A 15772-nucleotide genomic window follows, 5' to 3' on the forward strand; every position below is an offset into this window, starting at 1 on the left:
ATCAACGACGTTAAATATTAAACGAAAAGAGTTTGAGAGGATAATTATTGAAAAAGTAATTTATTTACCTATCAATAATTTACAAATAATATTCTCTTCGTTTTTTTTTATTTTTATTTTTATTTTTTTTTTTATATGAATAATTTAAACGATCATTATCGTGATGGTAATTCAATGTTGCATATAAAAAAAAAAAAAAATAAGAAGAAGAAGAAGAAGAAGAAAAATAATGTAATAAATAATCCAATAAATATGATGCAAAAAAATTACAACACAACATTAGGAAGAAGAATAATAAAACCAATAAAAAAAAAAAAAGAGAAATATTTCTATTTACGTTTATTATTGACTGCCATGACGTTTTTCAAAAAAAAAACTCACTCGCCGTATAACTTTGTTTTCTTTTTTCTTTTTTTTCTTTTTCTCGTTGACATTTTTTTTATTCTCTTTGCAAAACTAATGGAACTTTTATTTTTCATTTACTTACTTTACGTCATTATTATTCATCGAATGTAAATTTAAAGAAAAAAAGCAAAAATGAAGAAGAAGAAGAAGAAGAAGAAAAAAAAAAGAAACAGACACTACGTAAGTCACAACAAAATTGAAATGCACTAGTTTTACGTAAACGTAAATGCAAATGATCTCACATAAGTGGTGTCTGTGTGTTTTTTTTTCTTTTTCTTTTCTTTGTCTATGAGAAATATTAAAATTAAATAATTATCATGAAAATAATCAAAATAATAATAATAATTATTATTATTATTATTATATTACATTGAAATAAATAAAATCATTACAAAGTTTTTCTTTGACCTAACTCAATATAACAATTGTTAACAAAAAAATAATTGAGTTAACAAATACATACAAATGTCATATTATCATTGTTTCTGTTTACTCATTATAAAAGATATTTGTTATATATATAATATAATTATCTTAAAACTAAAATATATATATATTACATATAATATAATCCTGTTGATATTTAAACAAGCGACGAATTTCAATAAATCATCGTACAATGATTTATTAAGTCCAGTCATAAATAACTTCCGACGTTTTATGAGACAAACAATGACGTTTCTACGACTGATAAGTGCACGACATCTTTTCATGGAATTTTTTTTGTTTTTGTTTTTTTTGGCACTCTTTGCATCCGTTGGACGTATCCATTGGATTTTGTTTCCAATATTACCTTTAAAAGGGTTCGGTCAAAGTCGGAAAAGACGTCCTTGCACTCGGTTCGTCTTTTTAAGCTCGTATCTTCACAACGGCAATTTGACAAACCAATTTTCTGACAGTCCTATCAGTTATCAAATCCTGCACCATATTTGCTGCATATTTTTACAGCTGCCACTTTAATGGCATTGCCTTGTTTCAATTCTTAAAGCGTTGCATGTCGAATGTGCACTTCTTTTACGATCCATTTTGAGTGGTTAAGAAAAATGGGTTAAATGTAACATTGATTACATCGAAAAAGTTGACAGAAGACTAAACTGAATTCTTATTTATACAGTGATATGAAAAATGTGGTTGTTTCGGTGACTTATTGTAGGTAAATACGAAAAATAGATTATACGGAAGTTACTTATGACTCGATTTAATAATTATGAAGATTTATGGTGAAAATTCGTTTGTTAGATTTAAAAGGATCTTTGGTCATACTTCCTCACTTTCACATTTCAATTAAATTCAACAGATATTCCATAAAAATTAATTGTCGTATTTAAAATAATATAAGTACACATAAGATGTGTTCCATGAATTTATCCTTAATATTATGTTTCTTTTTGTTTTGTTCATGTTGTTCAACAAGTTTTTGTTCTTTTCTTTTAAGTAGATGAATTTTTTCATGAGTAAAATGATATCAAAAAAAAATTACGCTATTCCGGCGCATTCTGAAAATGGAAAAGAAGATAAGAAAACATCCTGTCATAAGCATAATTACAAATGCTTTTATCTTATTCTCAACACGCTTATATAAATACATACATATATATATGTATATATAATAGGTTAAATATAAATTATGTTACTATCAGAATATAAACATAAAAAATAATTAAAAAAAAAAATAATAATAATAATAATACAATAGGAAAAAGTAATAAAATAAAAAATAAATAGAAAAATTAATCATTTGTTAAAAAAAAAAAAAAAATAAATGGATAAAAAAATACTCACTGCAAACGGAACAATGTTGTTCATCGGAACCATCACCACATCCGTCTCTTCCACTGCATGCAATTGCATCTGAACGGCATCTACCATTATTGCATTTGAATGGACACGTTCTAGGTCCTATTCTACCACGATATCTTGTTCTACATGCACCTCTAGGCTCGTCACTACCATCTCGACAAGAAACAACTGCATTGCAAAACTCGTATGCTGGTAAACATTGACCATTGGTACATCTGAATGAACCTTCGGGACATTCTAACAAAAATTATATTTATAAAAAACAAATTGAATTATTCAAATTGTATGAAAAATATCAAATAGATGGTAGATATTATAATTATAATATATATATATATATATATATATAATCATTTCAACTAACTTCGTCGATTATTGCAATCCTTTTCATCCTCGTTGTCGGGACAATCACGATTACCATCGCATATTCCTGCTCTAGATACGCAAATGCCACTTTTTTGGCATTTAAAAGCTTGATTAGGACAATTACCCTTTGTACATTCCTCGTCAGAACCATCAACGCAATCTGCACGACCATCACACACGAAGAACCAACTTATGCAATTTCCTGAACTTCTGCATTGAAACGTACCAGGTGTACAACCACCAATCTTCGCACTGCAACTAGAATTACTAGGGAAATTGCAATCGCAAATTCCTTTCGTACATCTTGAATATGGATCTGCCATTCGACATTCTAAATCTGAGGTACATGGTAGACCTAAACTGACTGCTATAGTTGCAGTTGGTTCGTGACGATCTGTTTTTATCGGTGCTAAAAACAAAAAACAAAATAAATTATAAATTCATGTCAATTAATGAACATTTCAATTTCATTCAATTTCATTCAATTTAACATTTCAAAGAATATAACCAGAAAATAATTTCAATCATGAAATTACCTGCAGTAGTTGAAATTGTCGTCATTTGTGACGATTGTTCCGTAGATTCGGCATAAATGACAACAGCATCATCGTCATCAGCAATCTCGGTTGAACTCAATGGACGATTTGGTCTACCATTTACAAAACTTGGTCTTGTCACTAAATTAACAGGTATTAATTGATCATTCGTTGTAGTCGACAAAAGCTTCGATGAATTCTTCAGCCATGATATTTGTACACCTGATTAAAACAAATCAAACAATAACAAAAATATTTTAAGTATCAGAGAAACTCACACAAAGGTTATAATTAATTATTCGTTGAATATTATGCAATAGTTCAAGAATAATTTCCTTGAAACTGTGTTGTTATACGTTGAGTGTTGTTTAAAGAATAAAATTATAAATAATTCATTTTAATTATCAATTATAATAAAGTTTGTTCTTTAATTAACGTTGTATTAAGTTTCGAGAGAATGAGACGAGTGCATACTATCAAAAATAAAATAATTTATTATTATAATATTATTTGTACTATTCTTTATAATTATTTATTGAATAATTAAAAAAATGCGCGCCTGTAAGAATGCAACCCTCCAGACACACTTTGAAAATGTTGCTTGCGAGCGCCACCTGTTGGGACGGAATTTTTTTTCCGCCCAAACTGTTCATACACGCATGTATCACGGGTTGCCTATTATTCGGGCAGTACAAAAAATTCCGTTCCAACAGATGACGCTCGCAAGCAACATTTTCAATGTGTGTCTGGAGGGTTGCATTCCTACAGGCGTAATGTTTTTTTTATAAATAATGGATCAAAATTAAACTTTAATTTTGTAAATTAATACATTTGGTAGTATGCAGTCGTACACAAACACAAACACACATATAGAATAGGAAAAAGTGTATACTATATTCTATCTCATTCTATCTTAGGCTAAATCCTATAGATGTACATATGTTTGTCTCTTTTTAGTATTGTAGCTGTTTGTTCGCTTTGTTTCAAATCTGGCTCATTTTAAAGAAATGTTCACTTAAAAAAGAATAGAAAATTAGTTAACATTACGAAACGGTGTCACAGGAAATGCATGCTCTCCTTAAAGGGATTCATTAAGGTCATGCTTTCGAAACATCGAAATGATCGAATTGAAACACGTGTTCGTTTACTCATGTCGTGAGAAAAAAAAAGAAAGAAAGAAAGAAAGAAAAAGTAATAAGAGAAAAGGGAAAAGCAATCATTTCGAATTCGCTAATGGGTTCGTTAATTAAGCTCTTCGGGAATGATGGACGTTTTGCATCGTTAAATTTAGTCCAAGTACACATTGAAGTATATACAAGCATTGAGAATTAAATCGATTTTGAATACCCTTTCTTTTATCAAATTAATTAAACCTTAGTTGTTTTTTGTTTTTTTTTTCAATTGGACGTATAATATCAAAAGTTTAATATATTTTTTATAAATTTTGAATTTTTTATTAACACTATGCCGTCCTTATATATATATCAAGCTTGCTCGATAATTTGCAAATGGCACCAATGTGGAGTCACCGGCACTTGCCCGATAATTTTAGCATGGCACCACGGTGGAGCCATCGGACGTCATAATGTTAATTACAATAATATATAATATGTTTAATACATTTATTTTGTTAAATCATCATACCTGTATTATCTTGATCATCGATATTTTCTGGTTTAGAAGTTGGTATTAAAAAATCATTATTTTCTTCATCAGTTTCTGTAGTTTCGTCAGTTTGATATGAATGAATTTCTTGATTCAAAGATATAGATGGTCTAACAAGATTATCGGGACTACAAATGTCACCTTCACGACGCATTGGTGCTGTACATTGACAACGTCCAAATAAATCAGGTATTAAATAATCACAGTGACTATTTTGATCCCATAATCTGCAATGTGCGTGTTCGTAACACACTTGGCCCAATTTTGCAGCTGTGAAATGAAACGTTGAATGCATGAATTTATATATTGCGTTGTTATTAACGATATTTCATGGAGAATTAAAAATAAAGTAGAAAAAAGGAAAAAAGAAAAATTTAAGGGAAATGAACTACTCGTGGATTAAAACCTTACAATCTCGAGCGTTCCTTCAATCCATCCATCCATCCATCAGTCGATCTTTCAAATTATACACGCTCGAATTATGTGTGCCGTTATATACCAACGGTATAGACAACGAAGTATGCCGGGTTTTAAAACATCAACAACATCAACAACAACAACAACAACAACTAAGATTTATTTTAATCGCTTGCATCTGTTGCATTGCACTTTCATGTTTTATCGTTTAAAATAATCAACATGGGAATGAACGAACGAACGAACGAACGAACGTAAGAAAATCAGTGAAAATAATAACAGTACAAATACAATAATTACAGTTCAATATATAATTGTTATAAAATAAATTGGGGGAAAAAAAAAATTAATAATTAAAAATGAAAAAAATAAAAAACATTTTATTAAAAAAAAAAATAAATAATAAATAATAATAATAATAATAATAAATCTAATGTGATAGAAAATTACTTACGTCCTAAACAGGTGTGTCTACGAAATTGTAAATAACCTTCGACGCATCTGCATGCACCTTCGAGACAGCTGCTGTTTGCTACTTTCAACGAACACTGTTCGTTTACTATACAATCGTTACCCAATAATGTTGCTGTATAAAATAATATTATTATTATTCAATGATTGAAATTTTAACCAGTTAACTGTGGCACGGATTTTGTATATTTCAAATTCAAATTCACTTTAAAACTTTTGTTTCGATCTGACGTCATTTTATTAAGCAGTTAATTGTGATTGACGTGTATACTCGTCATTAGACAAAATCACTTATACTCATCATGGATGTTTTTGATCGATTTTGTCTATTGACGAGTATACTCGTCATGAACAAAGTTGATTTTGTCTATTGACGAGTATACTCGTCATCGATGTTTTGAGATCTATTTCGTCTAATGACGAGTATACTCGTCATGAACAAGTGATTTCGTCTAATGACGAGTATACACGTGATGGGCTCGATTTTGACGACACAAAACGAGTGCGTGCACTTGAACGAGGACAACACAGTTAACTGGTTAACTGATTAATTGAGAAATTGTTGAGAAAATAATAAAGTTCGATGAACGAATGATGAAGAGGGAAGAAGATGAGAAAGATGATGAATTAAAAATAATAGAAGAAGAAAAAGAAGAAGAAGAAGAAGAAGAAGAAGAAGAAGAAGAATATCGAGAGTAGGTAGTATAGTTTGTTCTTATAATGATGTTACTACTCTCTTCTTTGTTAATCTAATCTTGATCATCGTATCACAAGCTAATTAAATTATTTCCTGTGACTACCTTGTTGAACGTAGTACTTACGTTTGCATTAAAAGTTGAATAAGATTCAATCTTAGTGTTACTGGGAGGGAGGAGGGAGGGGGAGGGGGAGGGGAGTGGAGTCTTTTCTTATCATTTTATTCTCTTTTACTCAACACGAATTTTCTTTTCAATTGATAAAGAAAAGTTTCTTGTCGTCTGTCTCTTTTTTTAAAGCTAACTGAGAAAAGTTAACAAAACGACGAAGAAAGAAGTATAAAGAAGAAAAGGTAAAAAAAAAAAAAGCAGAAATGAAATGGGAAAAGAATAATTGAAAAGATACTTTTTAAAAAAAAAGAAAAAAAAGAAAAACTCACACTCGAGGCAATGTGTTCCATTGTATTCTGCAAAAAAGGGTTGACACCGACAGTAACCATAATAGCAATGGCTTTTGGCGATGGAATTTTCACAATCTCTGTTTCTGTTGCACTCATCACCGAGTTTAAGTTCCTTCAACATTGGCGACGACATTGTCAAACGCTAAATAAGAAAAAGAAATTTAAAAAAAGAAAAAAAAATAAATTAGAATAATAGAATAATAAAGTAAATAAAGAATCAAAACAAACGTGTTTTTTTTTTTTTTTTTTTTTTTTAACGTCACGTGAATTCTTACGAAAAACTTTCGTCAGGCCAAACGTGTGACAAAACGAAAAAGTTGAGGTGTCAAGCACCGATGCCTGACATGGCTTGAACTGTAAGTTCGGTGTCAAGCACCGATGCCTGACATGGCTTGAACTGTAAGTTCGGTGTCAAGCACCGATGCCTGACATGGCTTGAACTGAAAGTTTGGTGTCAGTCATTGATGACTGACGTGGCCTCAACGTGTTAAATAAAATTTAAAAAAAGAAAAAGTAATAAAACAGTCATCAACATAGTTATGAAATATTTATTATTATTTACCAACATATGCATGTGTGTATGTGTAGGTGTACATGTGTGTGTTTTTGAAAGAACACATGCATTAATTAAACTTGTATTTTATTTCCAATTGAATTAAATTCAACTAGCAAATCGTATCAACTAGAGTTATAGATAAAGATAAAGATAAAGATAAAGATAAAGATAAAGATATTCTATAAAGAGTAATTCAGCGGTTAAGATACTCTCTCTCTCTCTCTCTTAAAGGAAGAACGAAGAACCCAAGTATCCATCAAGATCGTTAGAGGTTGAGTTGTTCGATAGATCTATCGATCGATTTATACTACGATAAGGATTTACTACCTTATCGAGAGAAATCTTAGGTATGTCTGAGTTGAAAGAAACTTATAAATTCTTATTCGAGTAGTTAAAGTTACTTAAAACTCGACTGATTTCATTTGATATGGTCATGGAAGAGGATAGTTATGGTAAAAAGTTACCTTATTTGGTAAATCTTAGTGAAACAAGAGATAATACATTACATAAGTATTACTTGATTAAATGAAAGAAGAAATGAGATAAATGAAGAAATAAATAAATAAAAATAATTATCAGTGTACTCAGTCAATAGTTAATATTATTATAAATAAATTAGTATTAATAAGTTATATGATTATTCCCCGTGGGGGTGGCGGGGAAGAATACCCCCCCAGTAATCCCTGCTTGTCGTAAAAGGCGACTAAAAGGGAAACCCAGGTAAGATGGAATAAGTTATAATATAATATTATTATTATTATTATTATTTAATTAATTTATTATTTATATATTTAATTAATTATTATTATTAATATTAATAAAATTATATATTCTTAATAAATTAGTATTATAAATTAATATTATAAATAAATAAATATATAAATAAATAGAAAAATATGTTTAACAATGAACAAAATACAAAGACAACAACAACAAAAGAAATCTTATTAACTTCATTGAAATTTTTATTTCTATCTATTAATCGTAAATAGTTATTTATTTTATTCTTATAATTATAATAATAATTAATAAATAAAGCTAACCCCACATATCTATCGAGAAATCGAATTCTGCAAGCTGCTGGTAGAAAGAATAATTATTAGAAAATAAAATCAAATAAAAAAAAAACAGAGATAGAAAATGATCTTTTTCTATTTTTTTTTTAAATGTAATCGTAGAAACGTTCTTCTTACATGAATTGGAATTTCTTATATATATATAGGAGAAAAAGTCACTAAGAAAAGTATCCAACAGTGCATTCCTCGAAAGCTATTGAAACGTTCATGATTACAGCTGACCGAAGCATAATTTAACGATCGCCATAAAATGTCGAGAGAGTGAAGGAGAAGTTTAAAGAATGGGGGAAACCGTTCGGTGGTTTCCCCCATAAGACTTCCTTAGCGCTCTCCTTTAAAACTCTTCTTCTTCTTCTTCTTCTTCTTCCTCTTCCTCTTCTTCTTCTTCTTCTTCTTCTTCCTCTTCCTCTTCTTCTTCTTCTTCTTCTTCTTCCTCTTCTTTCTTTTTCTTATTCTTTTTATATTTCATTTTTTTTTCTTTTTTTTTTTCTATGCATTCCGTGAGTACGCGATATCGGAAGTAGAAGTTGTGAATTTCCGCGTGAGAAGCATCGTTAAAGGAATAGGGTTGTATAGTACACGATGGTGTGTGATGATCATCATGATCACAACGATGATGATGATCATGATGATGATGATGATGATGATGATGATGATGATGACGTGTTGAAGGTAGGAATAGCACAGGTGGTATAGTAATTCTTCCGCGACTTGTTTTTTATTAAATTGCCTACCTTCGTTAGATATAATTAAGCTATGTGGTTAAGGATTTCTATATGGTTAAACTCATATATGTTTATACGTTTGTATAGAATGTGTTATATACCATAACTAGATATATATATATATGTATCTTAAGTTGAAATAGCTTTATTACATACCATCTTGTAAGAGTAAGAAAAAAGGGGGAATCCCTCCTTGTCTATCTATCTAGAAAATGTCAAAACTATGCATTTTCTCTCTCTATTTCTCTTTCTGTGTATATTATCTTTTTTCTGTTCATCCTAATCACATTCCGAGTTATTCCCACGATCAACAAACAATGAGAGAGTAATCTTTAGTAAACGGAAATGAAAGCAAAGAGGAAGAGATGGATCATGGTGAGATGAAGGTAAGAAAGAGACAAGGGACAACAACACCGTTAACTTTTGACTGACTACATTGCTGATTATTTTTATTTTATTTTTTTTTTTGTTTTGTTTTGTTTTGTTTCTATCTATCTATTTATTTATAATCATTTATAATACTAATTTTTTTTTCATTATAATATACAATTTTATTGATATTATTAATTAAATTATTTATTTTATTTGTAATAACGTAAATGGTTGTTGACTGACGTTGACTGACTGCATTGCTGATTAGTCTATTTTTTGTTTCTATCTGTCTATTTATTTATAATCATTTATAATATTAATTTAGTAATTATATAGAATTTTATGAATATTATTAATTAAATTATTTATTTGATTTGTAATAACGTAAATGGTTGTTGACTGACGTTATCTGACTGCATTGGTGATTATTTTATTTTATTTTATTTTATTTTTTTTCCTATTTATTTATGTATTTATATATTAATTATTTATTTATAATATAATAATTTATAATATCTAATTTAATAATTATGTATAATTTTATTAATATATTATTAATTAAATTTATTTTTATTTATAATAACGTTGACTGACGTTGACTGACGTTGACTGACTGCATTCGATGATTATTTTATTTTATTTTTGTTTTCTATTTATTTATGTATTTATATTAACTATTTATTTATTATATAACAATTTATAATATCTAATTTAATAATTATGTATAATTTTATTAATATATTATTAATTAAATTTATTTTTATTTATAATAACGTTAATGGTTGTTGTTGACTGACGTTGACTGACGTTGACTGACTGCATTGATGATTATTTTATTTTATTTTTGTTTTCTATTTATTTATTTATTTATATTAACTATTTATTTATTATATAACAATTTATAATATCTAATTTAATAATTATGTATAATTTTATTAATATATTATTAATTAAATTTATTTTTATTTATAATAACGTTAATGGTGTTGTTGACTGACATTGACTGAGTGCATTGGTGATTATTTTATTTTTGTTTTGTTTTCTATTTATTTATGTATTTATATTAACTATTTATTTATTATATAATAATTTATAATATCTAATTTAATAATTATCTAGAATTTTATTATAATACATTATTATATAAATTGATTTTATTTATAATAATGTTAATGGTTGTTGTTGACTGACGTTGACTGACTTGTTGACTGACATGTTGACTAACTACATTGCTAATTATTTTATTTTTTATTTCCATTTATCTACACCTACATAGGTGTGTCTAATGTGGTATTAACAATTTTATTAATATTCATAATAAATAATTAAATATACAAATAATAAATCAAATAATTTATTAATAATATCATAATATAAAATATCAATGAATTTATTAATCGTAATAATTTATTTCTAATAATTTATTCATTTATTTAAAATAACATTAACTATTGACTGACTACATTGATGTGTCTAATGTGATATGAACAATATTTTTTTATTTAAAATATAAATATAATTATTATTAAAAAACAACAACAACAACAACAAATTTCCAATGAAATGAATACATTTCTTTTCTTATTTATTTTTTATTTTTTTTATTTTCTTTAATTTTGTTCATTCTTAAAAACATATATTTCTTTTAATCATTCAACAAATTCTATCTACCTACCTTACCTACCGGTTATTTATAAAATGCTAAACCTAGTCATACTTCTTCGCACAATATTTCCTGACTAACGTTATCCTTATGAACTGAACCTGGGTATATGGATCTCGTGCGAAATTATATATTCTCATACTTATATGAAATTATAATTTCCATTTTGCATTAGCGAACTATGATGGTTCTAGCGTGTGCAAATTTAAAAGAAATTAGTACCTACGCTTCGAGGAGTCTTAATCTGACGATCATCCGTTGCCTCAAAGTTCATATATGTTCATAAACATTTACACATACATACATACATACATACATACATACATACATACATACATACATACATATATGTTCATATATGTTAAAAATAACGTAACAAAACTATCGAAATATTTCATGATAAAATAATCATTATAATTATAATAATCCTAATCATCATCATTATCATCATTATCATCATTATCATCATCATTATTATTATTATTATTATTATTATTATTACCTGTTATTATTAAAACAACGGTACATATAAGTGGATGATAAAAAAAAAAAGAAAAAAATAAAAAACACGATAAGAATAAAAATTATTACATTTAAAAGTCATTTAAATATATTTAACAACCGTTTACGTTTTATATATAAAGGAAACATTTTTTCAACTAGACACACCACCACCGTTAACCAATTCAAACTTCAGTTCATCTATTAATAACACTTGTGTAGTTTTTATTATTATTATTATTACTTCTTTTTGTTATTATAATTATGAAAACGATGAAAGTAGGACGAGACAATTTGAATATAATCGAGAACGTAAAGAAAAGTTGTCTTCAACGAAGTGGGGAGGTAGGGGGTAGGGGTAGGGGGTAGGGGGGGGGGTAGTAGAGGAGGTTATTATTGGTCACCAAAGGTCTTCCTTAATGTTTAATTCAAATTCATTACGGTTATTTCAGCAGACTATTTCAATTGATATAAACGTCAAAGACTGTTAGGTCGAGTCATAAATAATTTCCGTTTATTTTTTTATGAGACAAACAATGGCATTTCTATGACTGATAAGTGTACGACATCTTTTTATGGAGTTTTTTTTGGTTTTTTTTTTTTTTGGCATTCTTTGCATCCGTTGGACGTATCCATTGGATTTTGTTTCCAAAGTTCGATCAAAGTCGGAAAAGACGTCCCTGCACTTGGTTCGTTTCTTTTAGGGATCCTGTAGGAGGAATGCGCCATGTACATTGCTGGGGGACGACCGGAACTTGATTTTGCGCGCGAATAATTCAAACATTGAAATAATTCAGAAATAATGAATTGCATGAAATACAGAAGAAAAAAGAATGAACTATATTTAATAATGATGAAAAATTGATATTAAAATAGAATAGGTTAGAGGAAAAAAATTATTCTAAATTCAAGTGGTCCCCCCCAAAATTTTCAACCAATGGCACATGAGCTGATTATGAATGGCGCATCTCTTTTATAGGATCCCTAGTCTTTTTAAGCTCGTATCTACACAAGGGAAATTTGACAAACCAATTTTCTGACAATCCTATCAGTTGTCAAGTCCTGCACCGTATTCGTTGGATATTTTTACAGTTTCCACTTTAGTGGCATTGGCCTTGTTTCAATTCAGGAAGCGTTGCATGTCGAATGTGCACTTTTTTTACGATCCATTTTGAGAGATTAAGAATAATGGGTTAAATGTTTGACATTGATTACATCGAACAAGTTGACAGAAGATTAAACTGAATTATCATTTATACAGTGATAATGAAAAATGTGTTTGTTTGTTTTTTTTTTGTGACTTATAGTAGATAAATAGGTAAAATAGATTGTACGGAAGTTATTTATGACTCGATGGTATTAATTCAAGTAGAATCGATTAACTGATGACTTCCTGTTATAATCACTGTTATATTCCATTGAAATATATTGTTATTAGAATTCAAAGTGCGATCATGCGCATATATACGTCATAAACTCAATTTCATTTCCTGTCATGAACGAAGAAATGTTATGGGGATAACGTATTTTATTCACAATTCCATTCGTCATAAGCTTTTCTTGAAACCATTACATATTCTTCGTGCACAAATTATGAAATACTTTGTTGGATTATCATCAATTGATGGATCACGATTGGTTAATTAAATTAAAAAAAAAAGAAATATGTAAATAAATGATGAAATAATAAAAATTCCGAGAAATTCAGAGAGAAAAAAGAAAATGTGCATGCAATGTGAGACTATGTGCAACAAAATGAAAAATAGATATAACGAACCATGATGGGGAAAAATTAAAAAAAAAAAAATCAATAGAAAAATTATAAGGATAACAATTCGAAAAAAAAAAAAATGTGTACATGCAACCTATGTGAAATAACAATAAAAAAAAAAAATAAAAATTATGAAAAAATAATAATCATTAAAAAAAATGTGCATGCAACGTGAAATGCACTTCTTATGTGCATGCACTATGTAAAATAAAAAATAAAAAAATATAAAATATAATAAAAATTAAATAAAAATAAGAATTCCAAACAAAAATATATGCATGCAACAACAGCCTCTTTGAAACCTAAAAAAAAAAAAAAAAACAAATAAACAAAAAATGGAAATAATGAACCGTGGTAGGGAAAGGCCGACAGTGGCTGACCACTTTATTTTTTTTTTTAAACTTGTTTGCATATTCAACGATGACAATGATGCCTTTGCGTGAGGGAACCAACAACGAACGAACCAACGAACGAACCAACGAACCAACGAATGAACGTCTAGTGAGAATTATTGTAATTCTATGTGCGAGCAAGGACCCCAACCTATCGTCCCAGGGGGAAGGAGGGGGAAGGAGGGGGTGAAAGGGAGGGTGGGAGGAAGGGAGAGCAGAAGGAAACGTTGCGTGTACATATTCGATGAGAAGCATCGATGAAACGTTAGAAAATTGACGACCAACTTACCCTATACTTGTTCAAATATTTCACACGCGATACTTGTTTAGAAATAATTACAATGTCTATATGTAGATTTCATGAAATTTGATCAATAAGTGAATGAATGTGTGTTTAATGTATTTGCATGTTTTAAATCAACATGCAACACATAGTATATTTTATTAGAAATATACTATCAAAATAATATTACTACTAAGTGTATAATCAAAATTAATTAGCAATTACAATTTATTACATTAACAAATACACAATGATATATTATTATTATTATTATTAGATATTATAAGGGTTCAATATTTAATTGAATTAATTCAAGTTTAAAGGTTCAATATTTAATTTGATAATTAAAAAATAATATATTTATCATTGACAATTAAAATAATATCATACGTTAACAGATACATAATGAAATAAAATTATTATTATTTAATATTAGAAAGGTTGACAATATATTTAATTGAATTAATTCAATATTATAAGAGGGTTCAATATTTAATTTAATTAATTCAGTATTATTGGGGGGAGGGGTTCTATATTTAATTGAATTGATTCAAATTTAAAGGTTTAATATTTAATTTAATTAATTCGGATTTAAATGTCCAATATATTTAATTTTAATTAATTCAAATTTAAAGGTCCAATATATTTAATTTAGATAATACAATATTATAAGAGGGTTCAATATTTAATTGAATTAATTTAAATTTAAATGTCCAATATATTTAATTTATTTAATTCAAATTTAAAGGTCCAATATATTTAATTTAATTAATTCAAATTGAAAGGTTCAATATATTTAATTTAATTTATACAATATTATAAGAGGGTTCAATATTTAATTTAATTAATTCAAATTTAAAAGTCCAATATATTTAATTTAATTAATACAATATTATAAGAGGATTCAATATTTAATTTAATTAATTAAAATTGAAATGTCCAATATATTTAATTGAATTAATTCAAATTTAAAGGTTTAATATTTAATTTAATTAATGCAATATTATAAAGGTTCAATATTTAATTTAATTAATTAAAATTGAAATGTCCAATATATTTAATTGAATTAATTCAAATTTAAAGGTTTAATATTTAATTTAATTAATGCAATATTATAAAGGTTCAATATTTAATTAGACAAATAAACAACAATAAAAAATACATTAAACATTAACTCACCAAATGAATAATAACGATGCATATTAGTAGTATCGTAGTAGAACAATATTTCAACATTTTTCACTATCTGTGTCTTTTATTTTATAATCAAATAAAAATGAACAACAACAAACAAAAACAAAAAAAAAAAACAAAAAAAAAGTAAATAAATTAAATCACGTGACGAATGAATGAATATGTGTGTGTGTGTGTACGTTTAACGTTTTTCCAAAGGGAATTTTCTTCACGCTTGTTGTCCTTTTAAGTTTCTGTTTTTTTTTTCTTCTTCTTCTTCTTCTTCTTTTTTTTTTTTTTTTTCGTTATGGTTTAATTCACACAGGGAGGGCTTTGAGAAATGCGCGTTGTTTGACGCACGTGCGCTAAGATGACTAAAGAAGAACTGAAGAAGAACTGAAGAAGAACTGAACGGGCCCTCCCTGAAATGCGCTTTAGGCCTCA

At 27.6% G+C, this 15772-nt stretch overlaps 1 protein-coding gene across 1 annotated transcript; it reads right to left on the reverse strand.

Moving 5' to 3' along the window:
• Nucleotides 1-315: 315 nt before the first annotated feature.
• ImpE1 (Ecdysone-inducible gene E1) lies at nucleotides 316-15406 on the reverse strand. Its single transcript, XM_015329994.2, has 8 exons — nucleotides 15335-15406; nucleotides 6796-6958; nucleotides 5644-5775; nucleotides 4752-5042; nucleotides 3108-3329; nucleotides 2570-2980; nucleotides 2188-2442; nucleotides 316-1901 (listed from the first exon to the last, which is right to left on the reverse strand). Exons 1-8 carry the CDS (start codon nucleotides 15389-15391, stop codon nucleotides 1882-1884), a joined length of 1551 nt encoding a protein of 516 aa, XP_015185480.2. The 5' UTR covers nucleotides 15392-15406; the 3' UTR covers nucleotides 316-1881.
• Between the last annotated feature and the right edge of the window lie 366 nt (nucleotides 15407-15772).

This window comes from Polistes dominula, unplaced genomic scaffold (genome assembly GCF_049000335.1).
Source record: "Polistes dominula isolate Pdom_NZ unplaced genomic scaffold, Pdom_raw_medaka contig_26, whole genome shotgun sequence".
In the NCBI taxonomy this organism is placed as follows: domain Eukaryota; kingdom Metazoa; phylum Arthropoda; class Insecta; order Hymenoptera; family Vespidae; genus Polistes; species Polistes dominula.